This window comes from Ascaphus truei, unplaced genomic scaffold, assembly GCF_040206685.1.
Source record: "Ascaphus truei isolate aAscTru1 unplaced genomic scaffold, aAscTru1.hap1 HAP1_SCAFFOLD_704, whole genome shotgun sequence".
Classification (NCBI taxonomy): Eukaryota; Metazoa; Chordata; class Amphibia; order Anura; family Ascaphidae; genus Ascaphus; species Ascaphus truei.
Window position 1 is genome coordinate 45,519 of NW_027457038.1, and position 27,189 is coordinate 72,707.

The 27,189-nt window shown below is 50.0% G+C and overlaps 1 protein-coding gene across 4 annotated transcripts; it reads right to left on the reverse strand.

The window, feature by feature from the left end:
• LOC142486009 (transmembrane protein 53-like) lies at nucleotides 1–10,727 on the reverse strand. 4 transcript variants are annotated; one of them, XM_075584672.1, is made up of 4 exons: nucleotides 10,614–10,727; nucleotides 9,423–9,547; nucleotides 2,024–2,498; nucleotides 1–1,111 (listed from the first exon to the last, which is right to left on the reverse strand). In XM_075584672.1, exons 1-4 carry the CDS (start codon nucleotides 10,699–10,701, stop codon nucleotides 747–749), a joined length of 1,053 nt encoding a protein of 350 aa, XP_075440787.1. In that variant the 5' UTR covers nucleotides 10,702–10,727; the 3' UTR covers nucleotides 1–746. The 4 variants fall into 4 exon arrangements, with proteins under 4 accessions (XP_075440787.1, XP_075440786.1, XP_075440789.1 ...); XM_075584671.1 differs by having other exon boundaries at nucleotides 2,024–2,513; XM_075584674.1 differs by lacking the exons at nucleotides 9,423–9,547; nucleotides 10,614–10,727 and adding an exon at nucleotides 4,330–4,459 and having other exon boundaries at nucleotides 2–1,111; nucleotides 2,024–2,513.
• Nucleotides 10,728–27,189: the final 16,462 nt, after the last annotated feature.

The following is a 27,189-nucleotide window of genomic DNA, read 5'->3' on the forward strand; positions in this document are numbered from 1 at the left end:
TCTTAAAAATATTTTATCAACTTTTTTGGTTTTAAACAAAACTCTGTCTTTTTGACCCCACTATGTGTGACGCCTTTAGTCTTTAATCTGATATTACCAATAAACTAAATCAATATTTTCGGCCCCTTATCCCCTGGCTATACATTGCTTTGCTGGTCCCATCTCATCGTCCTGGAGTGGCCAACTCCAGTCCAGAAGGGCTACCAACAGATCAGGTTTTCAGGATATCCCTGCTTCAGCACAGGTGGTTCAGTCAATGATTGAGCCACCTGTGCTGAAGCAGGGTAACCTAAAAACCTCACCTGTTCGTGGCCCTTGAGGACGAGTTGGCCACTCCTGCCCTAGACAAACCTCTAGTACAGACAGTTTAAATTCAGTCTCGTTACCTTTACAATTACTTGTAAATACTCGCGCGTTTCGCACTGCTTCCCGCCGTGGCTGGGAATTCGTTCCACGATCCCGCTTGTTGCCTGTAGTAGCTTGGAATCGTCGTTCTTCCTTCCTCTGCATGTTCCATCAGGGAGGTTCCAGGTTTTGGGTGTTTCCTTGTACAAGAGTAGTGAGCATCTCGCTCGGCTGTTGGATTCCATTCCACAATTAGTTTGTGTGATTGATTTTATTGCAACCAAGAAACATTTCATCGGTCGCCACCAAAATGTATTGTTGTCTCTTTTCTGTAGTAATATAATATGGTTATAGACTGAATTATTCTCCGGTTGGGATAAAAACACGAGTTTCTTCCCGATCTATAGTTTGCATTTGGGGGAGTTGGGTTGCAGACCCCTGATGAAGCAGTTCAAGGTGTCTGTGTACTCCTGCGGGTGCCTGTGGAGGTGCCCAGAGTGCACGGAGCTGTCCCACCTCTTGCCCTGCACCCTTATCCCCCGTCTCTCCCAGTCCGTCAGAAGCTGCCCCACCGCGGTGGGGTCACTCAAGGGGTCGTCCATGCAGTAGAAGAAGAGAGCCGGGCAGGTGAGGGGGGTGTCCCAGAAAACGCGGATCCCTTTCTCGTAGTAGTCCGCGGTCTGAGCTTTGAGGAGGGCGAAGTAGAGTAACGTCCCCCGGAGAACGAGCTGCTGCAGGAGAGGGGGGCTGACCATGCTAGCTACACCTGGGGGAACACAAAGGGGGGGGGGATTAGCTATGCAGCAAAGAGGGGCAAAACTAGAGAACCAGGCCCTGCAACAGCTATTATATGTTCCAATCCATTCTGTTGGTGCATGATTAGCAGCTCATGTTTGTCAGTCAGCACCAATGTCAACCTCCATGCACCATGATTTCATGTATACTTCTACAAAATACTTTCACCAGGAAGGACACACGGGCGTAAAAACTGATTTCTAGTAGGGGATACAAAGCAGAGATGCAAAACTAAAAGGACAGAGTGAATACAATTAAGTGCATTGGGGGCAGCTCAGTGAGTAAAGGAACAAACTCTGAGAACAAGGACACGGAGTGAGAAGCAGGGGAACCTGGTTCCATTCCCGAGGTCGGCACCTTGTGACCTTGGGCAAAGTCACTTTATCTCCCTGTGCCTCAGGCACCAAAATCATAGATTGTAAGCTCCACGGGGCAGGGACCTGTGTCTCTGGAATAAATCTATGTGCAGCGCTGCTATACAAATACAAACTATTATTATTTTCTCATGCAAGTCTGTAACTAATTCCTTTTCCTTACAGAATGATTGCAGAGGGTCCTTCTCTGTAACGGCAGGAAGGTGGGAGACACCCAGCTTGGGAGACATGGTAAAGATTTGAGGTTATAGTGTAGGAGCTGTACATTGTATGAAGAGCTTACAATCTATTTGTGCTACCTGGGACACGGACTTAAAGTGAGTTCCCCAAAGAGGTGGTACCAGGGCTCGAACCAAGTTCGCCTGCTTATAAAGGTCCTGTGCTACTTCTTCACCGTTGAAGAACAATGAAGGAATAAGAATTTGATGATGAGGTAATCCCCAAATCCGGCACTGAATTAACATACACTACACCTGCCATGTTACTATGGAAGGGTTATCCACACTCACCTGATGCCATCTTCTCCATGCTTCCCACCACAAGGCTGTCAAACACCTGGCCGCGTATCCTCCCCAGCGCCTCCCGATGCTCTTGTTGACCATTGGATGCCCACACCAACATTTGGGCGAAGGTGTAGCCCCCTATGGAAAAGGCATGGACGTAGAGGTGGCGGGAGGAGAGGTCCTCTCCCATCAGGATGTCCAGAAGCTGCCCAGCGTAGTCCAACCCTCTCCTGGGCCACAGGAAGTGAGACAAGGAGCTCTCTGCCACCAGCACGTCGAAGCCCAGCTGAAAGTAGAGCTGGATGTACTTCCTGTACGAACGTCGGTTCGAGCCCAGCCAGGGGAGGAGCAACAAGAGGGGGCGGGAGGCCCCCTGGCTGCTCCCAGGGAACGAGGGGTCAGTGTATAGGAAGACTGAGCTGGAGTATTGCTTCCCTTTGGGTAATGGGTGGGGGGCAGTCGGAGCCTGGGCTTGACACATCTGGAGGTACCAACCCTGCAATAACAGGAGAAAAGCCATCAATACTATGATCAGATTCACTGGGAATTGATTAGCAAAGTGCAGCATATTTTGTACGTAGCGCTAAGGGGGACGCAGCGCGGAATACCTAATTTACAGCATCTTTTAACGAGTTTAGGATTACATGTTTAGCGCCCAATGCATTGGCCGAGGACACAGAGTAAATAAAAACAACCACCCTTATTCATCAGGAAGATTCCCTCATAATTATCAGGAATATATGTATCGTGCTTCTATTTTCTCCCTGATAAAAGTTGCCCTTTCCTGAAATAAGTCCTGGGAAATCTCTCAGATCAGAATAGGTATTTTGTCTGTACCACTTTACAATGACGACTAGGAGCTATCCTACATTTCCCAGTGTGACTGGGTGTCAAACAAGGTTAATCCCACTTCAGAGGCTGTTATATTAAAGCTTATCCAAAACGTATGAGGCACAGCTGCAAGTTTGTTGCAATATAATGCCACGTTCCATTTCTGCCCCCCTCCCCCTTTTTTTGGGTTTTTTTTTTTTTAATCTTGGGTTTATTTAACTTATTCATTAGAAATGTTAATTTTGCATTTCTCTGCGATATGGGTTTCAAACATCGTGTGTACAAATTTTGAGGAGAGAGGAGAGGAGAGAGAGAGAGAGAGAATATGTGCCAAAGCTTGTTATAAGTTTATAACATGTAAAATTTAAGATAGATACAAAAATATGTGAAATAGGTTTGTGATCATTTGAAATTTGATTGATATATTTGCATTTATCATTTTGCATATAATTCCTACCATGTCAGCATTACATTGTGTTATTAACAGATTGATTGAGTGTTATTACTTTTTAGATATGTATTGCTTTACAAGTGAGTTAATTAATATCTGATAACTCTTTCTTTAGATAATGATTGACAATCATCACACAGTTTTTTCGACTGGTCTGTGTTACATGAATATGGGCTTGTGCGCTGAAAGGCGGTCTTTCTAAGAAGCGATGCTTTTCTGGATACTTTGTTTTTATTTGTCCAGAGACAGTGAGTTTATTTCTGTAGCTGCTTTATTTTCATTATTAAATGAAAATGTAGCAAAAGTGTTATATGGAAGGATTTAGCAACCCCTGTCTCTTTGTCCACGTATTTTGTTAATAAAGTTGTTTTAGATTGGTTATGCGTTCCTACCATGCGTGATGACGCACCAGCATGCCAGCTGATGCGTGAGGACGCCGAGACCGGGAAAGCAGGGTATTTAAAGTCCCGACGGAGGCGAGCTCAGAAGAGACCCTGAGAAAGCGCCGTAAGCCCGAAACATGTCGGTCTGCACGCCTGTGACCTATTAAAGATATTTTTGTATCCAAGCTGCCCCCCTCCTCCTTCATTCTTGGTTCTGCGTCGCAACCTCTGCGTTTTTGTAAAGGATACCTGCCGTTTTCCAGCCCGGAATATCACACAACTACTTGTTGGGCCAATAAAAGGTATCATACCCCCTCTCCCTCCTCTGTTACTACATGGAAGGCAGGACCAGCGCCGCTCCCCACCCAGCGCCGCTCCCCACCCAGCGCCGCTCCCCACCCAGCGCCGCTCCCCACCCAGCACCGCTCCCCACCCAGCACCGCTCCCCACCCCTCTTTGCACCCAAATTGTTAAAGAATTGGGCGAAGCGGAAAGCGATGGGAATTGGGAATTGACTGAACATGCAGCGTCCGCGCTAGTCCAGCATTCAGCAAACGTTTACACCGAACCAAAAAAGGGCGACATTCGCACGGTTCGCCAATAGGTGTAACGTGTTTGCCCACCTGTAGTCCTAAGGTGGCCGTTACCTTCTCAGGTGAGATCTGCATGTCACAGCCGGTCCCCGGGACAAAGCTTCGGCCCCAAATGACTCTTCCTCACACCTGTGCAGAGGTCTCCTTGCTTACTTTTCACACCACGCTGTGGGATTCTCTTCCTGCTATCCCCAACACCCTCCCCCTCCTCCTCTCTCCCCTCCTCTTCCTGCTCTCCTCTCTCTCCCCCCCCTCTCTCTCCCCCCTCTCTCTCTTTCTTCCTGCTCTCCCCCCTCCTCTCTCTCCCCTCCCCCCACTCCCCTCTCTTTCTTCCTGCTCTCCCCCTCCCTCTTTCTTCCTGCTCTCCCCCCTCCTCTCTCCCCCCTCCTCTCTCCCCCCCCTCCTCTCTCCCCCCCTCTCCACTCTTTCTTCATGCTCTCCCCTCCCTCTGTCTTCCTGCTCTCCCCCCTCCTCTCTCCCCTCCCTTTCTTCCTGCTCTCCCCTCCCTCTTTCTTCCTGCTCACCCCCTCCTCTCTCCCCTCCCCTCTCCCCTCCATTTCTTCCTGCTCTCCCCTCCCTCTTTCTTCCTGCTCTCTCCCCCCCCCCCCCCACCCTTCCCCCTCTCTCTTTCTTCCTGCTCTCTCCCTGTTCAGGATTCTGACCCTATTGGGGTCCAAGTTCCAATTTGCTCTCAACTAACTTTAGGTCAAAAGCCACTGGGGATGGGCGTGTCTTACTCTATCCTACTCAGCAGAGGCACAGACACCCACGTTATACAGGAATTAGGCACCTGTGCCACTCCACACAGACACCCACGTTATACAGGAATTAGGCACCTGTGCCACTCCACACAGGCACCCACGTTATACAGGAATTAGGCACCTGTGCCACTCCACACAGACACCCACGTTATACAGGAATTAGGCACCTGTGCCACTCCACACAGGCACCCACGTTATACAGGAATTAGGCACCTGTGCCACTCCACACAGGCACCCACGTTATACAGGAATTAGGCACCTGTGCCACTCCACACAGACACCCACGTTATACAGGAATTAGGCACCTGTGCCACTCCACACAGGCACCCACGTTATACAGGAATTAGGCACCTGTGCCACTCCACACAGGCACCACACGTTAAATGCCACACACACACGTGACGGGCACACATACCGCCACACAGTGTCATTGTACACACAGTCACACGGGCCGCCACACACACACACACACACACACACACACACACGCAGTCACACGGGCCGCCACACACACACAGTCACACGGGCCGCCACACACACACACACACACACACACACACACACACACACACACACACACACACACACACACACACACACACACACAGTCACACGGGCCGCCACACACACACACACACACACAGTCACACGGGCCGCCACACACACAGTCACACGGGCCGCCACACACACACACACACACAGTCACACGGGCCGCCACACACACACACACAGTCACACGGGCCGCCACACACACACACACACACACAGTCACACGGGCCGCCACACACACACACACAGTCACACGGGCCGACACACACAGACACACAGACACACAGACACAATGTTGCCTTGAAGCAGTTTTATAATCGCGCCCCGGTTCTCCGACGCGGGGCGCATGCACCGGGTGTTTGTGCCACTTCGGAGCCCATAGATGTGAAGGAACAGAGAATAACACACGCAGAATGTGACACAATCATTTACAGTCTGTACATCAGTTGTGTCGCTCTGCGCGTGCTCGTTATGTCACTCTGCGCGTGCTCGTTATGGCGCTCTGCGCGTGCTCGTTATGGCGCTCTGCGCGTGCTCGTTATGGCGCTCTGCGCGTGCTCGTTATGTCACTCTGCGCGTGCTCGTTATGGCGCTCTGCGCGTGCTCGTTATGGCGCTCTGCGCGTGCTCGTTATGGCGCTCTGCGCGTGCTCGTTATGGCGCTCTGCGCGTGCTCGTTAGGGCGCTCTGCGCGTGCTCGTTAGGGCGCTCTGCGCGTGCTCGTTAGGGCGCTCTGCGCGTGCTCGTTAGGGCGCTCTGCGCGTGCTCGTTATGTCGCTCTGCGCGTGCTCGTTATGGCGCTCTGCGCGTGCTCGTTATGGCGCTCTGCGCGTGCTCGTTATGGCGCTCTGCGCGTGCTCGTTATGGCGCTCTGCGCGTGCTCGTTAGGGCGCTCTGCGCGTGCTCGTTAGGGCGCTCTGCGCGTGCTCGTTAGGGCGCTCTGCGCGTGCTCGTTAGGTCGCGCTGCGCGTGCTCGTTAGGTCGCGCTGCGCGTGCTCGTTATGGCGCTCTGCGCGTGCTCGTTATGGCGCTCTGCGCGTGCTCGTTATGGCGCTCTGCGCGTGCTCGTTATGGCGCTCTGCGCGTGCTCGTTATGGCGCTCTGCGCGTGCTCGTTATGGCGCTCTGCGCGTGCTCGTTATGGCGCTCTGCGCGTGCTCGTTAGGGCGCTCTGCGCGTGCTCGTTAGGGCGCTCTGCGCGTGCTCGTTAGGGCGCTCTGCGCGTGCTCGTTAGGTCGCGCTGCGCGTGCTCGTTAGGTCGCGCTGCGCGTGCTCGTTATGGCGCTCTGCGCGTGCTCGTTATGGCGCTCTGCGCGTGCTCGTTATGGCGCTCTGCGCGTGCTCGTTATGGCGCTCTGCGCGTGCTCGTTATGGCGCTCTGCGCGTGCTCGTTATGGCGCTCTGCGCGTGCTCGTTATGGCGCTCTGCGCGTGCTCGTTATGGCGCTCTGCGCGTGCTCGTTATGGCGCTCTGCGCGTGCTCGTTATGGCGCTCTGCGCGTGCTCGTTATGGCGCTCTGCGCGTGCTCGTTATGGCGCTCTGCGCGTGCTCGTTATGGCGCTCTGCGCGTGCTCGTTATGGCGCTCTGCGCGTGCTCGTTATGGCGCTCTGCGCGTGCTCGTTATGGCGCTCTGCCTATTACTTTGCATATTATTATATCGTAATATAATAACATACAATATAATAACATTGCGTATATTATAGTATGAACGGTGCGTATATTATAGTATGAACGGTGCGAAGAACGTAAATAACAAGCAGCGGAACTGTGTGTGTGTGTGTGTAAATAACAAGCAGCGGCACTGTGTGTGTGTGTGTGTGTAAATAACAAGCAGCGGCACTGTGTGTGTGTGTAAATAACAAGCAGCGGCACTGTGTGTGTGTGTGTGTAAATAACAAGCAGCGGTACTGTGTGTGTGGGTGTGTAAATAACAAGCAGCGGTACTGTGTGTGGGTGTAAATAACAAGCAGCGGCACGGTGTGGGTGTGTAAATAACAAGCAGCGGCACTGTGTGGGTGTGTAAATAACAAGCAGCGGCACTGTGTGGGTGTGTAAATAACAAGCAGCGGCACTGTGTGGGTGTGTAAATAACAAGCAGCGGCACTGTGTGGGTGTGTAAATAACAAGCAGCGGAACTGTGTGTGTAAATAACAAGCAGCGGTACTGTGTGGGTGTGTAAATAACAAGCAGCGGTACTGTGTGGGTGTGTAAATAACAAGCAGCGGCAATGTGTGTGTGTGTAAATAACAAGCAGCGGAACTGTGTGGGTGTGTAAATAACAAGCAGCGGCGCTGTGTGGGTGTGTAAATAACAAGCAGCGGCGCTGTGTAGGTGTGTAAATAACAAGCAGCGGCACTGTGTGGGTGTGTAAATAACAAGCAGCGGCACTGTGTGGGTGTGTAAATAACAAGCAGCGGCACTGTGTGGGTGTGTAAATAACAAGCAGCGGTGCTGTGTGGGTGTGTAAATAACAAGCAGCGGTACTGTGTGGGTTTGTAAATAACAAGCAGCGGTACTGTGTGGGTGTGTAAATAACAAGCAGCGGTGCTGTGTGGGTGTGTAAATAAAAAGCAGCGGTACTGTGTGGGTGTGTAAATAACAAGCAGCGGTACTGTGTGGGTGTGTAAATAACAAGCAGCGGTACTGTGGGTGTGTAAATAACAAGCAGCGGTACTCTGTGGGTGTGTAAATAACAAGCAGCGGTGCTGTGTGGGTGTGTAAATATAAAACTGGTGATTTCATTGAATAGAAGTGTTACTCTTGGCTAGTTAATACAATTTGTGGTATCCCTAGTACTGTATGTGGTATCCCTAGTACTGTATGTGGTATCCCTAGTACTGTATGTGTTATCCCTAGTATGTGGTATCCCTAGCACTGTATGTGGTATCCCTAGCACTGTATGTGGTATCCCTAGCACTGTATGTGGTATCCCTAGCACTGTATGTGGTATCCCTAGCACTGTATGTGGTATCCCTAGCACTGTATGTGGTATCCCTAGCACTGTATGTGGTATCCCTAGCACTGTATGTGGTATCCCTAGCACTGTATGTGGTATCCCTAGCACTGTATGTGGTATCCCTAGCACTGTATGTGGTATCCCTAGCACTGTATGTGGTATCCCTAGCACTGTATGTGGTATCCCTAGCACTGTATGTGGTATCCCTAGCACTGTATGTGGTATCCCTAGCACTGTATGTGGTATCCCTAGCACTGTATGTGGTATCCCTAGCACTGTATGTGGTATCCCTAGCACTGTATGTGGTATCCCTAGCACTGTATGTGGTATCCCTAGCACTGTATGTGGTATACCTATTACTGTATGTGGTATCCCTAGCACTGTATGTGGTATCCCCAGGGTTTGGTACAGTAAATAGTGATTCTCTTGCGGTTTGTATCGGACGGGGAGAGAAGCAGAATGAATGTGCGATACATGTGAGATAAGATGACGGTGTGCGGAGCGTTGAAAAGAACATAGGAATAGGAAACGTGGGAGGAAAGCCGCCATGTTATCTACCAAGAACGCTTAATACTGGTCCGCTAAAAGGTATCACTACCTGCATCTAATCTAAAGACAAAAATCATAGTCCTGGGGCCTTTTTATGAGGTGGGGGGGAAACTACGACACAGGAACCGTTTTTTAAAGGATCAGGATCGGGGGGCATACGGCCAGCCAGAGAAGGAGGAATGCTTAGCACATTTATTAAAAGCTGAAATACACCCACACACGCACACGCACACATATACGCACACGCACACATATACGCACACGCACACACGCACACCCACACACGCGCTGACAAACCATCGTAGCCGGCATCTCCTGCACTTATCCCCTCACCTGCTGCCTCTGTAACTCTCCCAACATACCGCTTAGAGTGTAAGCTCTGCGGTCAGGGATTTGCTTTCCTGGTGTCCGATCTTGCTTATTCTCTCTCTTGTAAAGTGCTGTGCACACTGTGGGCGCTGTATAGATACAGATATACAAAGGATTATTTCTGTTCTCAAGGCTCCTGCCACTCTTTCCTACAACCCCCCCCCCCCGGACACCGTGCCCCCCCCAGCCCCCCCCCCCCGGACACCGTGCCCCCCCAGCCCCCCCCGGACAGCAGGCCCCCAGCCCCCCCCCCCGACAGCAGGCACTGTGCCCCCCCAGCCCCCCCCCCCCCAGACAGCAGGCACCGTGCCCCCCCCCCGGACAGCAGGCACCCCCCCCTGGACCCCCCCCCCGGACACCATGCCCCCCGGACACCGTGCCCCCCCCCCAGCCAGCAGGCACTGCACCCCCCCCCCAGACAGCAGGCACTGCACCCCCCAGACAGCAGGCACTGCACCCCCCCCCATTGGAAAGCAGGCACTGCACCCCCCCCCCCCTTGGAAAGCAGGCACTGCACCCCCACCCCCCCGGACAGCAGGCCCTCCAGCCCCCCCCCCCCCCCCCCCGACAGCAGGCACTGCACCCCCCCCCCCCCCAGACAGCAGGCACTGCACCCCCCCCCCCCAGACAGCAGGCACTGCACCCCCCCCCCCCAGACAGCAGGCACTGCACCCCCCCCCCCCCAGACAGCCGGCACTGCACCCCCCCCCCCCCCAGACAGCCGGCACTGCACCCCCCCCCCTTGGAAAGCAGGCACTGCACCCCCCCCCTTGGAAAGCAGGCACTGCACCCCCCCCCCCCCAGACAGCAGGCACTGCACCCCCCCCCCCTTGGAAAGCAGGCACTGCACCCCCCCCCCCGGACAGCAGGCACTGCACCCCCCCCCCGGACAGCAGGCACTGCACCCCCCCGGACAGCAGGCACTGCACCAGTTATAACTTCAGCCAATACTCCTCAGTGCCCGGCTGGCAAAGCAGTAATTAGCCCTACTGGTAACCTAACTCCCGGGTGCCTTGCCGCTCGGCCCCTGTTTGCACCTCAGTGGGCTCCGCGCTCGCAGCTTCAGCGCAATCATCCCGCAGCCCCCGCCGAGCGTCACTAATACCGGCGCTATGTTAGCGCCCGCCCCGGGGAGCCCCGGAGGGTGACACTCACCGTGCGATGCTCTGCGGGGGCGCGCGCAGCGCGGGCGCGATGAGCTGCAGGACCTGAGGGCAGCGCGAGACATCGCAATAATCTGCATCCCCCTGCGGGAGGGGGCGGGGCTGGGGGAGGGGCCACGGGAGGGGGCGGGGCTAGTGGGAGGTGCGGGCAGGGTGTTTGCCCACGCTCCCTGGCTGGGGCAGGGCAGGGGGAGGGGCCACGGGAGGGGGCGGGGCTAATGGGAGGGGCGGGCAGGGTGTTTGCATGCGCTCCCTGGGCTGCAGCTGCCGGTATACAGGGGAGGGGGCGGGGCGGGGGAGGGGCGGGGCAGAGGGGGCGGGGCAGGGGCAGAGGCGGGGCAGAGGTAGGGGCAGAGGAAGGGGGCGGGGCAGGGGGAGGGGGAGGGGCCGCGTTGTGTAACACAGGAGACTGTTCAGCCCCTTTTTTCGGCGAGGCGGCCTGGCAGCGCAGGGGTTAACGTGTCCCGTTATCCCGGTTCCCATTCCTAGAACGGGGGTTACTTATCTTATTCCGGGTTATTCACAGGGAGAGGGGGGGGGGTTCCTGGTCCAAGGAGCTTGCAATCTAAATATAATAATAGTGAGCGGTTATACGGGGTAATAGGAGGAGTTATAGGATGGGGTAATAGAAGGAGTTATAGGATGGGGTAATAGGAGGCGTTATAGGATGGGGTAATAGGAGTAGTTATAGGATGGGGTAATAGAAGGAGTTATAGGATGGGGTAATAGGAGGCGTTATAGGATGGGGTAATAGGAGGCGTTATAGGATGGGGTAATAGGAGGAGTTATAGGATGGGGTAATAGGAGGAGTTATAGGATGGGGTAATAGGAGGCGTTATAGGATGGGGTAATAGGAGGAGTTATAGGATGGGGTAATAGGAGGAGTTATAGGATGGGGTAATAGGAGGAGTTATACGGGGTAATAGGAGGAGTTATAGGATGGGGTAATAGGAGGAGTTATAGGATGGGGTAATAGAAGGAGTTATATGGGGTAATAGGAGTAGTTATAGGATGGGGTAATAGGAGGAGTTATAGGATGGGGTAATAGAAGGAGTTATATGGGGTAATAGGAGTAGTTATAGGATGGGGTAATAGGAGGAGTTATAGGATGGGGTAATAGGAGGAGTTATAGGATGGGGTAATAGGAGGAGTTATACGGGGTAATAGGAGGAGTTATAGGATGGGGTAATAGAAGGAGTTATACGGGGTAATAGGAGGAGTTATAGGATGGGGTAATAGGAGGAGTTATAGGATGGGGTAATAGAAGGAGTTATAGGATGGGGTAATAGGAGGCGTTATAGGATGGGGTAATAGGAGGAGTTATAGGATGGTGTAATAGGAGGAGTTATAGGATGGTGTAATAGGAGGAGTTATAGGATGGGGTAATAGAAGGAGTTATACGGGGTAATAGGAGGAGTTATAGGATGGGGTAATAGAAGGAGTTATACGGGGTAATAGGAGGAGTTATAGGATGGGGTAATAGGAGGAGTTATAGGATGGTGTAATAGGAGGAGTTATAGGATGGGGTAATAGAAGGAGTTATACGGGGTAATAGGAGGAGTTATAGGATGGGGTAATAGGAGTTATACGGGGTAATAGGAGGAGTTATAGGATGGGGTAATAGGAGGAGTTATAGGATGGGGTAATAGAAGGAGTTATAGGATGGGGTAATAGGAGGCGTTATAGGATGGGGTAATAGGAGGAGTTATAGGATGGTGTAATAGGAGGAGTTATAGGATGGGGTAATAGAAGGAGTTATACGGGGTAATAGGAGGAGTTATAGGATGGGGTAATAGAAGGAGTTATACGGGGTAATAGGAGGAGTTATAGGATGGGGTAATAGAAGGAGTTATACAGGGTAATAGGAGGAGTTATAGGATGGGGTAATAGGAGGAGTTATAGGATGGGGTAATAGAAGGAGTTATACGGGGTAATAGGAGGAGTTATAGGATGGGGTAATAGAAGGAGTTATACGGGGTAATAGGAGGAGTTATAGGATGGGGTAATAGGAGGAGTTATAGGATGGGGTAATAGGAGGAGTTATAGGATGGGGTAATAGGAGGAGTTATAGGGAGCAGTTATATGGGGTAATAGGAGGAGTTATAGGATGGGGTAATAGAAGGAGTTATATGGGGTAATAGAAGGAGTTATATGGGGTAATAGAAGGAGTTATAGGATGGAGTAATAGGAGGAGTTATAGGATGGGGTTATAGGATGGGGTAATAGGAGGAGTTATAGGGAGCAGTTATATGGGGTAATAGGAGGAGTTATATGGGGTAATAGGAGGAGTTATAGGATGGGGTAATAGAAGGAGTTATATGGGGTAATAGGAGGAGTTATAGGATGGGGTAATAGAAGGAGTTATATGGGGTAATAGGAGGAGTTATAGGATGGGGTAATAGGAGGAGTTATAGGATGAGTTATAGGGAGCAGTTATATGGGGTAATAGGAGCAGTTATATGGGGTAATAGAAGGAGTTATAGGATGGGGTAATAGGAGTTATAGGATGGGGTAATAGAAGGAGTTATATGGGGTAATATAAGGAGTTATATGGGGTAATAGGAGGAGTTATAGGATGGGGTAATAGGAGGAATTATAGGATGGGGTAATAGGAGGAGTTATAGGATGGGGTAATAGAAGGAGTTATATGGGGTAATAGAAGGAGTTATATGGGGTAATAGGAGGAGTTATAGGATGGGGTAATAGAAGGAGTTATATGGGGTAATAGGAGTTATAGGATGGGGTAATAGGAGGAGTTATAGGATGGGGTAATAGAAGGAGTTATAGGATGGGGTAATAGGAGGCGTTATAGGATGGGGTAATAGGAGGAGTTATAGGATGGGGTAATAGGAGGAGTTATAGGATGGGGTAATAGGAGGAGTTATAGGATGGGGTAATAGGAGGAGTTATAGGATGGGGTAATAGGAGGAGTTATAGGATGGGGTAATAGGAGGAGTTATAGGGAGCAGTTATATGGGGTAATAGGAGGAGTTATAGGATGGGGTAATAGAAGGAGTTATATGGGGTAATAGAAGGAGTTATATGGGGTAATAGAAGGAGTTATAGGATGGAGTAATAGGAGGAGTTATAGGATGGGGTAATAGGAGGGGTTATAGGATGGGGTAATAGGAGGAGTTATAGGGAGCAGTTATATGGGGTAATAGGAGGAGTTATAGGATGGGGTAATAGAAGAAGTTATATGGGGTAATAGAAGGAGTTATATGGGGTAATAGGAGGAGTTATAGAAGGAGTTATATGGGGTAATAGGAGGAGTTATAGGATGGGGTAATAGGAGGAGTTATAGGATGGGTAATAGGATGAGTTATAGGGAGCAGTTATATGGGGTAATAGGAGCAGTTATATGGGGTAATAGGAGGAGTTATAGGATGGGGTAATAGGAGTTATAGGATGGGGTAATAGAAGGAGTTATATGGGGTAATATAAGGAGTTATATGGGGTAATAGGAGGAGTTATAGGATGGGGTAATAGGAGGAATTATAGGATGGGGTAATAGGAGGAGTTATAGGATGGGGTAATAGAAGGAGTTATATGGGGTAATAGAAGGAGTTATATGGGGTAATAGGAGGAGTTATAGGATGGGGTAGTAGAAGGAGTTATATGGGGTAATAGGAGTTATAGGATGGGGTAATAGGAGGAGTTATAGGATGGGGTAATAGGAGGAGTTATATGGGGTAATAGGAGGAGTTATAGGATGGGGTAATAGGAGGAGTTATAGGATGGGGTAATATGAGGAGTTATAGGATGGGGTAATAGGAGGAGTTATAGGATGGGGTAATAGGAGGAGTTATAGGATGGGGTAATAGGAGGAGTTATAGGATGGGGTAAATGAAGGAGTTATATGGGGTAATAGAAGGAGTTATATGGGGTAATAGGAGGAGTTATAGGATGGGGTAATAGGAGGAGTTATAGGATGGGGTAATAGAAGGAGTTATATGGGGTAATAGGAGGAGTTATAGGATGGGGTAATAGAAGGAGTTATATGGGGTAATAGGAGGAGTTATAGGATGGGGTAATAGGAGGAGTTATAGGATGGGGTAATAGAAGGAGTTATATGGGGTAATAGGAGGAGTTATAGGATGGGGTAATAGGAGGAGTTATAGGATGGGGTAATAGGAGGAGTTATAGGATGGGGTAATAGGAGGAGTTATAGGATGGGGTTATAGGGAGCAGTTATATGGGGTAATAGGAGCAGTTATATGGGGTAATAGGAGGAGTTATAGGATGGGGTAATAGGAGTTATAGGATGGGGTAATAGAAGGAGTTATATGGGGTAATAGGAGGAGTTATAGGATGGGGTAATAGGAGGAATTATAGGATGGGGTAATAGGAGGAGTTATAGGATGGGGTAATAGAAGGAGTTATATGGGGTAATAGGAGGAGTTATAGGATGGGGTAATAGAAGGAGTTATATGGGGTAATAGGAGGAGTTATATGATGGGGTAATAGGAGGAGTTATAGGATGGGGTAATAGAAGGAGTTATACGGGGTAATAGGAGGAGTTATAGGATGGGGTAATAGGAGGAGTTATAGGATGGGGTAATAGAAGGAGTTATAGGATGGGGTAATAGGAGGCGTTATAGGATGGGGTAATAGGAGGAGTTATAGGATGGGGTAATAGGAGGAGTTATAGGATGGGGTAATAGGAGGAGTTATAGGATGGGGTAATAGGAGGAGTTATAGGATGGGTAATAGGAGGAGTTATAGGATGGGGTAATAGGAGGAGTTATAGGGAGCAGTTATATGGGGTAATAGGAGGAGTTATAGGATGGTGTAATAGAAGGAGTTAAATGGGGTAATAGAAGGAGTTATATGGGGTAATAGAAGGAGTTATAGGATGGAGTAATAGGAGGAGTTATAGGATGGGGTAATAGGAGGGGTTATAGGATGGGGTAATAGGAGGAGTTATAGGGAGCAGTTATATGGGGTAATAGGAGGAGTTATAGGATGGGGTAATAGAAGAAGTTATATGGGGTAATAGAAGGAGTTATATGGGGTAATAGGAGGAGTTATAGGATGGGGTAAATGAAGGAGTTATATGGGGTAATAGAAGGAGTTATATGGGGTAATAGGAGGAGTTATAGGATGGGGTAATAGGAGGAGTTATAGGATGGGGTAATAGAAGGAGTTATATGGGGTAATAGGAGGAGTTATAGGAGGAGTTATAGGATAGGGTAATAGGAGGAGTTATAGGATGGGGTAATAGGAGGAGTTATAGGATGGGGTTATAGGGAGCAGTTATATGGGGTAATAGGAGCAGTTATATGGGGTAATAGGAGGAGTTATAGGATGGGGTAATAGGAGTTATAGGATGGGGTAATAGAAGGAGTTATATGGGGTAATAGGAGGAGTTATAGGATGGGGTAATAGGAGGAATTATAGGATGGGGTAATAGGAGGAGTTATAGGATGGGGTAATAGGAGGAGTTATATGGGGTAATAGGAGGAGTTATAGGATGGGGTAATAGGAGGAGTTATAGGATGGGGTAATAGGAGGAGTTATAGGATGGGGTAATAGGAGGAGTTATAGGATGGGGTAATAGGAGGAGTTATAGGATGGGGTAATAGGAGGAGTTATAGGATGGGGTAAATGAAGGAGTTATATGGGGTAATAGAAGGAGTTATATGGGGTAATAGGAGGAGTTATAGGATGGGGTAATAGAAGGAGTTATATGGGGTAATAGGAGGAGTTATAGGATGGGGTAATAGGAGGAGTTATAGGATGGGGTAATAGGAGGAGTTATAGGATGGGGTAATAGGGAGCAGTTATATGGGGTAATAGGAGCAGTTATATGGGGTAATAGGAGGAGTTATAGGATGGGGTAATAGGAGTTATAGGATGGGGTAATAGAAGGAGTTATATGGGGTAATAGGAGGAGTTATAGGATGGGGTAATAGGAGGAATTATAGGATGGGGTAATAGGAGGAGTTATAGGATGGGGTAATAGAAGGAGTTATATGGGGTAATAGGAGGAGTTATAGGATGGGGTAATAGAAGGAGTTATATGGGGTAATAGGAGGAGTTATAGGATGGGGTAATAGGAGGAGTTATAGGATGGGGTAATAGGAGGAGTTATATGGGGTAATAGGAGGAGTTATAGGATGGGGTAATAGGAGGAGTTATAGGATGGGGTAATAGGAGGAGTTATAGGATGGGGTAATAGGAAGAGTTATAGGATGGGGTAATAGGAGGAGTTATAGGATGGGGTAATAGGAGGAGTTATAGGATGGGGTAAATGAAGGAGTTATATGGGGTAATAGAAGGAGTTATATGGGGTAATAGGAGGAGTTATAGGATGGGGTAATAGGAGGAGTTATAGGATGGGGTAATAGGAGGAGTTATAGGATGGGGTAATAGAAGGAGTTATATGGGGTAATAGGAGGAGTTATAGGATAGGGTAATAGGAGGAGTTATAGGATGGGGTAATAGGAGGAGTTATAGGATGGGGTAATAGGAGGAGTTATAGGATGGGGTAATAGGAGGAGTTATAGGATGGGGTAATAGGAGGAGTTATAGGATGGGGTAATAGGAGGAGTTATAGGATGGGGTAAATGAAGGAGTTATATGGGGTAATAGAAGGAGTTATATGGGGTAATAGGAGGAGTTATAGGATGGGGTAATAGGAGGAGTTATAGGATGGGGTAATAGGAGGAGTTATAGGATGGGGTAATAGAAGGAGTTATATGGGGTAATAGGAGGAGTTATAGGATAGGGTAATAGGAGGAGTTATAGGATGGGGTAATAGGAGGCGTTCTAGGATGGGGTAATAGGAGGCGTTATAGGATGGGGTAATAGGAGGAGTTATAGGATGGGGTAATAGGAGGAGTTATAGGATGGGGTAATAGGAGGCGTTACAAGGAGCGATAAGTCTGCTTAGGAAGGAGATACAGAGAGTAAAGTGCATTTGGGAATGTGTTATATATATTGTGTTATATATATTGTGTTATCCCCCTCACCATCTGTGTAACATGTAGGAAACATGATAAACAGGTGTGACACCGAGACGAGCGTGATAGGCGGCCCCTGCTGCGATACTATGTGACACTAGGATTGTGTGTGCGAGAGCCACGTCGTGTTTCTGCCCCGCGCTGCAAATCCCCATTATATCCCAAATAATCGCTGGTTATTCGGAATAGTTACCACGGCGGAAAATTAAATGCGACAGGTTCCATGTATTAACCCCTGCTCTGCCAGAGGGGTGTGCGGAGGCGATACCAGCGCTCGTAACAACAAAGGGCCTCATTCAGGGAGCTTCGATAAGCGAGTTATTGAGGATTTTGAGCAGCTATCGCAAAATGTTACTAGTTTGCTATTCTTAAAGCCCCGATGAGTTGGTTAAATCGCACCGGGGGCATTTTTGGGCGATTTCTCACTCCTGGCCAAATATCGCAACAGCAAAACATCTGCACGTCGCATTTGTACTGAAATCACGCTATTATAGTATCTCCGCTGAGATAATCGGAGCTCTTGGATTGCGAGTTTATCACAGATCCCTTCTCGCCAGCCCATGGGGGGTGCGATGGGATCTGCGAGCAGGACTTAGACAAAAAAATGCATTTTTCCTGCATGGGATTGAAGCCGGGGGTCTCTGGAGCTGATACACATTAATACCAGCTACGGGGACCCCCGGCTTCTATCCTACGTAATAAAAATACATTTACAGGCAGCTTCATTACCTTAGCGGATAACTGCTAAGGCAATGAAGGGGTTAACTACCAGTGCCAGATTTCTTGTGGGTGAAGGTGGTATTTGGCCCACGGTGGGTGTTTAGGCCTTGTGGGAAGGTTGCGGGAGTGGTTAACCCCTTCACTACCATAGTGGTGGGAACCGCTATGGTAATGAAGGGGTTAACCACTCCCGCTACCCACCAGGTAGGTATAAACACCCACCCTTGGGGCAACTACCCCCTTCACCCAATCCCTCTACCCCCAGACACTCTTGCAGTAGGAGAGGAGAAGTGCTTTGTCAAAGCGCCCTGTGTGTGAAACGCGTTAGAGGATCTGCCAGGACTTTTGTGTATATGTTTTTCATTTAATAAATTTTTAATTTTGGTCTTTGATTCTACCAGTTCATTTTTGCCAGCTGTGCTTCGGCTTTTTCCTTTACGATTTGTTCTATTACTGAGCATGCACCTGGATGCACCTGGATGCACCTGGATACACCTGGATACACCTGGATGCACACTGTGTTGGAGATCACTTCATGGATTTCAAATCTCCTGCTCTTCGTTGACGCTGCAGTGAGCTTACCTGTTAGCACGGCTGTGCGGTGTCCAGGTGATTCACCCGCCGGTTCCAGTCACCACGTCGTCGCTAGTACAGCGCTACAGCTGACGCAGACGGAACCTTAGTCGGAGCTGGGATATCCTACAGCCCATGGAAGAAGATCATACTGCACATGTTACCTTCCTAACAGCTGGGAATACAGTCTGGAACTGCGGGCTGATACTTCCCTCCTCCTCCCCTTCGCTTTCATCATCTCAACTCGGTAACCGTGAGTAAAATGCTGCAACATGATGGTGCTATGACGGATTAACCAGTTGCCTTTGAACTTACTGCCTTAATATACATGCTATTACTCAACAGGGGATATGAGGAGTGGCAACACACATTTATATCATATATGTGTTATATTCTAAACATTGTACATGCTTCATAAGGATCCCAGGACAAGTACCCCCACCCTCTACCTATTGATTGGAACAGTGGTACATCATACCCATATAATATGGGCATAAGCCACTATAGCACTCAATGGGCAACATAAAAATAAAAAAAATAAAAAATCAACAGGACCAAAAATACACAACAATTAACTCAAAACAATAAACAGAAATAGAAAACATAACCATTAATTCAAAACAAGCATTTGCCAAAAAATACATTGTCTGTCACTGTATTGATCTATACCCTAAAGGGGCACAGAGATATACATTAGCAGTCAAATGGCAATCAAAAACATAAAAAAAGACATTAAAAAACCTGAAAAATTAAAATGACATACATTCAATATTTTTCTTACCTTTTAGATGTCTTCGCCCTCCGAATCCCGGCGTATCTGGAAGCTCTCGACCAAAGACGGCATCCTCCGACAATCAGGTAAAGAAATCTTCTATCTTCTTTTTTTCCATCTTGAATCTTCTGTCTTTGTTATCCAATCGCACCCCATGTTAAATCCAAAACAGATGTTGACTCGGGCGGCATCTTAAGCTAAAATGAGACGGAGAAGGCCTTATATAAGCCCTGTGACGTCACATGTTAGAGTCAGATAGTACAGCTCCAATCCGATTGGCTGCTGTACCATGTGACAAGCTTTTAAAAAAAAAAATTAAGGATGTGACGTCATCTCCAAGGGAGGTACGTCACATCCTTAAAACCACATGGCTGGAGGCACATGTGCGACGGCAAAGAGCATGGTAGCATAGCCTAGCGGCTCTGTGCCCCGCTCTACAATATAAGTTAATAAAAACCGTGAAAACAAGAGTACCCGAACACCAAACACCACCTAAGAGAGATAACGTTCTCAGGATGTCAAAGAGGGGAGTAAAAACGCCGAAGAGGAAGGGGCTGCCAGAGTACTTCGGGAGAGCCCGTTCGTCCGGCGCTGACACAAAAATGGCGCCCATTTCGAATACTGGCTCAGAAACGGAGCAGGATGGAGAGGAAGAGGAGATGGACAGCCAGGCACAGTTGCCAGTACGACAATGTGACTTTACCCGGCTCTATAAAGACTTGAGAACACCACTACGAGCAGAAATAAAGGAATTTTAAAAAGAGGTCACGGGGCTGGGGGGGAGAACCGGAGCTCTAGAAACAAAAGTAGACCAATCCATAAAAACAATCAAGAGAAATGACAAAAAACCGGCAGACTTACAAGACCAAATAAAGGATTTAAAGGACAGACAAGAAGACGCTGAAAACCAGGACCGGAGAAAGAATACTCGGATCAGGGGGGTACCGGAGACAGTATTGGATTGTGAAGATTTTATAAACCGGCGGCTGGAGAGTGTGCTCCCAGATACCCCAAAGGATTATCTAACGCTAGATAGGTGCCACAGAGCCTTGCGGGCTAAACCCCTTCAATCGGAGCAGCCACGGGACATCATAGTGAGGATGCACCACTACAAGGCCAGGGAGGCTGTACTGTTAAAAACAAGACCCTTACCAACGGTGGAATTCGAAGGCACCCGGCTAATGGTCTTTCAAGATCTGGCACCGGCCACGTTGGCAAGAAGAAGGAACCTGCTTCCAATCACCAGAAAGCTACGAGACAACGGTATAGGTGGACTTTTCCTTTTGGCCTGATGGGGATCCGGAATGGAAGATCCTTCACCATGATGGAGCCGGAGGAGGGACCCTCCTTCCTACATAAACTAGGTCTGGGGGAAGCTCCCGCAGTCGCAGGCCCCGAGGAGGCGTCCCTAGACCCCACATGGTCTAATAGCACAAAGTCTGCCGGAATAGGAGGAGAGAAAAGCTAAGTTATGGCCAGAGATAAAGTTTAAACTCGCCAGTTATTAGAACATACAAGTTTTCACAGTTCAGGTGTTGGGACTAAGTTTGAATAGTTCCCAGAGCTTCAGGACGTTGGCCGCAGCCACCCGTTTAAAGAGGGACTAAAGAGGAGTCGCGGACCGAATCCGGATGAAAAGCCGGTGAAAGTGACTTTTTCTTACCTGGATCCGAAGTCCTGGTCATACAGGGAAGATGGCGTGGGAATCGGAATCCATCTGGAACCAAGCTGAAATGCAGGACCAGGAAGGTACAAGCTGGCGGGAAACAGGAGTGAGAGCGCGAACCTCCGTGTAGGCGCGCAGTGAAATCCAAGATGGCGGCGGACCGGAACTGCGTCATCTTTTGGAGGCGAATTAGCGGGCGCCATCTTGGAGGAGGCAAGTGTACCGGAAGTTGGAGCGGAGGACGACATAAGAAAGTGACGAAAGAGACGGAGGACACACAGGGAGCACCGGAAGACAGGAAGAAGGGGGGAAGGGTCGCAGAGGGGACATGGCATGAGAAAGAGGGGTTAAGGATAGTGGAAGTGCAGCAAGTAGAGTAATAGGATGCGGCAAGTACAGGCGCGGTAAAGGAAAGGAAGGGGGGACAGGGAGTAGGGGGGTTATAGAAGTAGAGAAAGAGGGGGAGCGGAAGATGGGAAGCAGAGGGGAGGGACGGGTCTCAAGGGAGCGGAGGTAGGAAACAGGGTAGGTTATGGGTCTTCAGGGAAAGACAAAAAGACAGCGAGAGCACAGGAGGAGAAAAATTTAAATCAAAGAGAGCTTGGGAGGTAACGGGCATCAGGGAAGATTAGGAGAGCATTAGGGGAGAAAAGAAGAGTAATAGAGTCGGAAGGCTACAAAGACACCCGGATAGCCTGAATGACAAGGGGGGAGGAGGAAACGAAGAGGAATAAGAGAGAGCAGAGGCCGAGTGAGGGAAATCCCCGTAGAGATGGAGGTAACATACAGCAGAAGCGACACATAAGATAGCTCGTAATTGGAAGGTCAGACAGGAGAGAAAGGAGAGTCCTAAGGAAGGGACAAGATAGAACTAAAGGGATAGGCGCGGTTATGGACAATAAAAGTTATAAGAAGGAGCTCGGGTTAACACAAAAGTTATACAACGGTTTTGATTAAAAGGCAGTTGCATGAGCGGGGCAGGAGTTGAGGGGAAGGGACCTGCTCCAGAGTTCTTATGGGCCGAAGGCTGGGTACGGAGAGAGGGGCTCTTCGGACTCCCGGCGTAGTCCTTGGGGTCATAGTTCGTGGGAAAGAGCTCAAGAGCTGCAAGAAGACACAAGAAGACCACCACGAACGGGGAGAGCCCGAAGGCGATGGACTCGAGGCCAGGGGGGTGGAGATCTGGCGCCGAGTACTGATGTTTAATGTTGCATGTTATATTGTGTTTTTGTCCCCCTATGTTTTCCACCCTGTGCCCCCCCTCTCCCCAATACCCACAGGTCTGCACCCAAAGAGGGGTCACGGAAAGATTGGCAGTGGTTCCAGGAATGTAGACGACAACAAAGGAAACAGCAGAAATGATCAGAAAGGAGGTCACAGGATTAAAGATGAGTAATGAATTAGTGTTAATCTCACACAACGTAAAAGGGTTCAACAGTCCAACTAAAAGAAAATTGGCATTTAGAGATTACAAACGTAAAGGGATTTTGTTTCTGCAAGAAACACATTTTTCTAGGAATAGTTTCCCAAAATGTTTAGATAAAGACGTCAGATTGAGCTTTTTGGCATCAGCGCCGATTAAAAAAACGTGGAGTAGCCATTCTGGTGCATTACAGAGTACCTCTAGTAACAGACAGAACACACACAGACAAAGATGGGAGGTACATAATAGTGACTGGATCCATTCGGGGTCACCTCAACACGTTGGCAGCGAACAGGCGGCGGACTTCTTCAACCACTTTTTCAATAAACCTCACAAAGTAGCGAAAGGAAACGTCATTCTAGCAGGGGACCTGAATAGGACAATAATGATCTTGACAGATGTACTAAGACTAACACGGCCCACAGACAGGACCTACTAACAATAACACGGGGGTTGAGAGAATGTCAGCTGTTGGACATTTGGAGGGAACAACATGAGGGGGTGAAGGAGTACACCTTTTTCTCACATCCCCACAGCAGATACAGCAGGATATGTTACTTTCTTGGGTCAAATAGAATGGTCCCAGGAGTCTCCCGCACAGAGATACATGATATTTCATGGTCCGACCATGCATCTATTGAGCTGTGATGCATACTAACACCACTAGACAGACCTAGAGTGAATTGGAAGCTCAATGAGCTATTATTGAAAATCCCCGATCTAGAGCGGGAGGTGGGAGAAAAGATTGAGGATTATTTTAGGGAGAATGAGGGGAGTGTGTCCGCACAAACCATGCTGTGGGAGGCTCATAAGGCTACCCTCAGGGGAATTTTAATGAATCTGTCCGCTAAACGCAAGAGGGAAAGAGAGAGTAAGATTAGAGAGTTGGAGAAGAAGCTCGCGGACCTCTCACACTTCCATAAAGACAATAAACAAGAGCGTATTCTGAACGAATTATTGGACACTAAAACAAAGCTAAATCTCCTTCTATCCTCCCAGGCGGAGAGGGAGATGGCCTGGTCTAGGCGTAAGTTTTACGAAAAAGCAAACAAGACAGATACTTTACTTGCCAACAAGCTCAAAAACAAGCTTCCAAATGATCACATTCACGCCATCCGAACTCGGGGGGGGGGGACGGGGGGCGACCTTACATCCAATCCTAGAAAAATAGTAGAAGAGTTTAAAGCTTATTACGAAAAACTATATGATGGACATAAGGTCACCCGCAATCAAAAAAAATGGAGAGATGCTAAAAGCATTTCTGAAAGAGACAAAACTGCCCAGATTGGGCAGGGATGAAAGGGAGGTGTTACAAAAAGAATTAGCAGAGGTAATAAATGCACTGAAACCCGCTAAAGCACCGGGGCTTCTCTAATCTATATTACAAGAAATACCTGAAATTACTAGCACCTCATTTATTAAAATTGTTTAACGAAATTTTAGCAGGGGCATCCTTCCCAACTCAAATGTTTCAGGCCTCAATCTCACTGATCCATAAACCTGGCAAAGATCCGGCAGACTCCAAGACTAACCGGCCCATTTCACTGATCAATTCGGATGTTAAATTTTTTTCCAAACTTATAGCAAACAGGATGGGTAGCGTCCTTCCCGGGTTAGTCCACACGGATCAGGTGGGGGTTATCGAAGGCAGGCAGGCGGCGGACAATACCAGGAGGATAATAGATCTGATCAATTTAGCCAAAAAGAAAAACATCCAGTCCATGGTATTAAGTCTAGACGCGGAGAAAGCCTTCGATAGGATAGACTGGCCCTACTTAAGAGAAACTTTGAGGGAATTTGGGTTCGGGGGACGCCTGTTAAAAGCCATACTGGCTCTATATGAGGGCCCGACGGCAAGGGTGCGACATCAGGGCTGCCCTTCGGAACAGTTTAACATCCGTAGCGGTACGAGACAGGGTTGCCCTCTGTCCCCATTGTTGTTCGCCCTCTGTATTCAACCCCTAGCGGCACATATTAGACTCAGTCCAGACATAGCATGAATATTGGTAGGAGATCAGCCACACAAGGTGGCACTTTACGCGGACGATGTGATTTTAACATTGTCAAAACCCCTCACATCTCTGCCCAACACCTTTGGGATTTTGGGAAAATTCAACCAAATTTCGGGATTTAAAATTAATCAGACCAAATCAGAATCCCTCAACATAAATCTACCCAAAGAGGTGGAAACATTGATAGACATAAATTTTAATTTCAAATGGCAACCCTCCGCTATCAAATATTTAGGGGTATCACCAGGGACTATAAAACATTGTACAAAGCAAATTACCCCAGAATGATTAAGACGTTGGGGGAGGATCTCAGGACATGGAGGAGGGGTAGCATCTTGTGGATTGGGAGGATACATAGCGTGAAAATGAACCTCCTCCCAAGGATGTTCTATCTATTCCAGAGTCTGCCTATACCTATAGTAAATGCGGACATCCTCTCCCTACAGTCACACATTATGACATTTATTTGGAACTAGCTGAGAGACCCGGCATTGCCCGGGATGTAAATGCGTAATAGGTAGTATTATTTATAAATCGTGGAACAATAGATGACTATTTGTTGTAAAGGTTGGATAATAATGTTGAAAAGAAAGATGGACGAAAATGTAATACAATGTTGTTTAAAAATGGTTTATTGTAAACACACCACAGTACAATGTATATTTTGGTGACATAACAGATGTAAAAATGTGAGGCGTGTGTCCTGCTAGGGTGTGAGGCGGCGGGTCAGTGATGTCGGTGCGTAGGGGCGGGAGGCAGCAGGTGTGTGTGGCGGCAGGTATGTGTCGAGTGTGGCGGGTGTCTGTTGAGTGCATGCAGCGGCTGTGAGGCGGTGGGTGAAAGGCCAGAGGCGGGCGGAGTAAGGACGAGTGAAAGGCAGAGGCGGGTGGGCGCGAAAGCAGAGGCGGGGAGGCAGGAAGGCGAAGGGTGGTGGGAAGGGGTGGAGGAGGGAGGGAAGGGGTGGAGGGGTGGAGGAGGGGGGGGAAGGGGTGGAAGGGTGGGAGGAGGTGGAAGGGGGTGGGAGGGGGTTAAGGGGGTGGGAGGGGAAGAAGGGGGTGGGAGGGGAAGAAGGGGGTGGGAGGGGGAAGCGGGTGGGAAGGGGGAGGGAAAGGGGAGGAGGGGGGAGGGAAAGGGGAGGAGGGGGGAGGGAAAGGGGAGGGAAAGGGGAGGAGGGGGGAGGGAAAGGGGAGGAGGGGGGAGGAGGGGGAAGGAGGGGGAGGGAAAGGGGAGGAGGGGGGAGGAGGGGGAGGAGGGGGAGGGAAAGGGGAGGAGGGGGAGGAAAAGGGGAGGAGGGGGGAGGGAAAGAGGAGGAGGGGGGAGGGAAAGGGGAGGAGGGGGGAGGGAAAGGGGAAGAGGGGGAGGGAAAGGGGAGGAGGGGGGAGGAGGGGGAGGGAAAGGGGAGGAGGGGGAGGAGGTGGAGGGAAAGGGGAGGAGGGGGAGGGAAAGGGGAGGAGGGGGGAGGGAAAGGGGAGGAGGGGGGAGGGAAAGGGGAGGAAGGGGGAGGGGAGAGGGAAAGGGGGGGAGGAGGGAGGGGGGGAGGAGGGAGGGGGAGGGAAAGGGGGGGAGGGAAAGGGGAGGAGGGGGGAGGGGCAGGGAAAGGGCAGGAGGGGGGAGGGAAAGGGGAGGAGGGGGGAGGGAAAGGGGAGGAGGGGGGAGGGGGAGGGAAAGGGGAGGAGGGGGGAGGGGGAGGGAAAGGGGAGGAGGGGGGAGGGAAAGGGGAGTGAAAGGGGAGGAGGGGGGAGGTAAAGGGGAGGAGGGGGAAGGGAAAGGGGGGGAGGGAAAGGGGAGGAGGGGGAGGGAAAGGGGAGGAGGGGGGAGGGGGAGGGAAAGGGGAGGAGGGGGGAGGGGGAGGGAAAGGGGAGGGGGAGTGAAAGGGGAGGGAAAGGGGAGGAGGGGGAGGGAAAGGGGAGGAGGGGGGAGGGGGAGGGAAAGGGGAGGAGGGGGGAGGGAAAGGGGAGGGGGGAGGGGGGAGGGGGAGGGAAAGGGGAGGAGGGGGAGGAGGGGGGAGGGGGGAGGGAAATGGGAGGGGGGGAAGGGGAGGAGGGGGGGAAGGGGGGAGGGGGGAAGGGGAGGGGAGGAGAGGGGAAGGGGAGGAGAGGGGGGAAGGGGAGGAGGGGGGGGAAGGGGAGGAGGGGGGAGGGAAAGGGGAGGGGGAGGGAAAGGGGAGGGAAAGGGGAGGAGGGGGAGGGAAAGGGGAGGAGGGGGGAGGGGGAGGGAAAGGGGAGGAGGGGGGAGGGGGAGGGAAAGGGGAGGAGGGGGGAGGGAAAGGGGAGGAGGGGGGAGGGATAGGGGGGGAGGGGGGAGGGAAAGGGGGGGAGGGGGGAGGGAAAGGGGGGGAGGAGGGAGGGGGAGGGAAAGGGGGGGAGGGGGGAGGGGGGAGGGAAAGGGGGGGAGGGGGGAGGGGGGAGGGAAAGGGGAGGAGGGGGGAGGGAAAGGG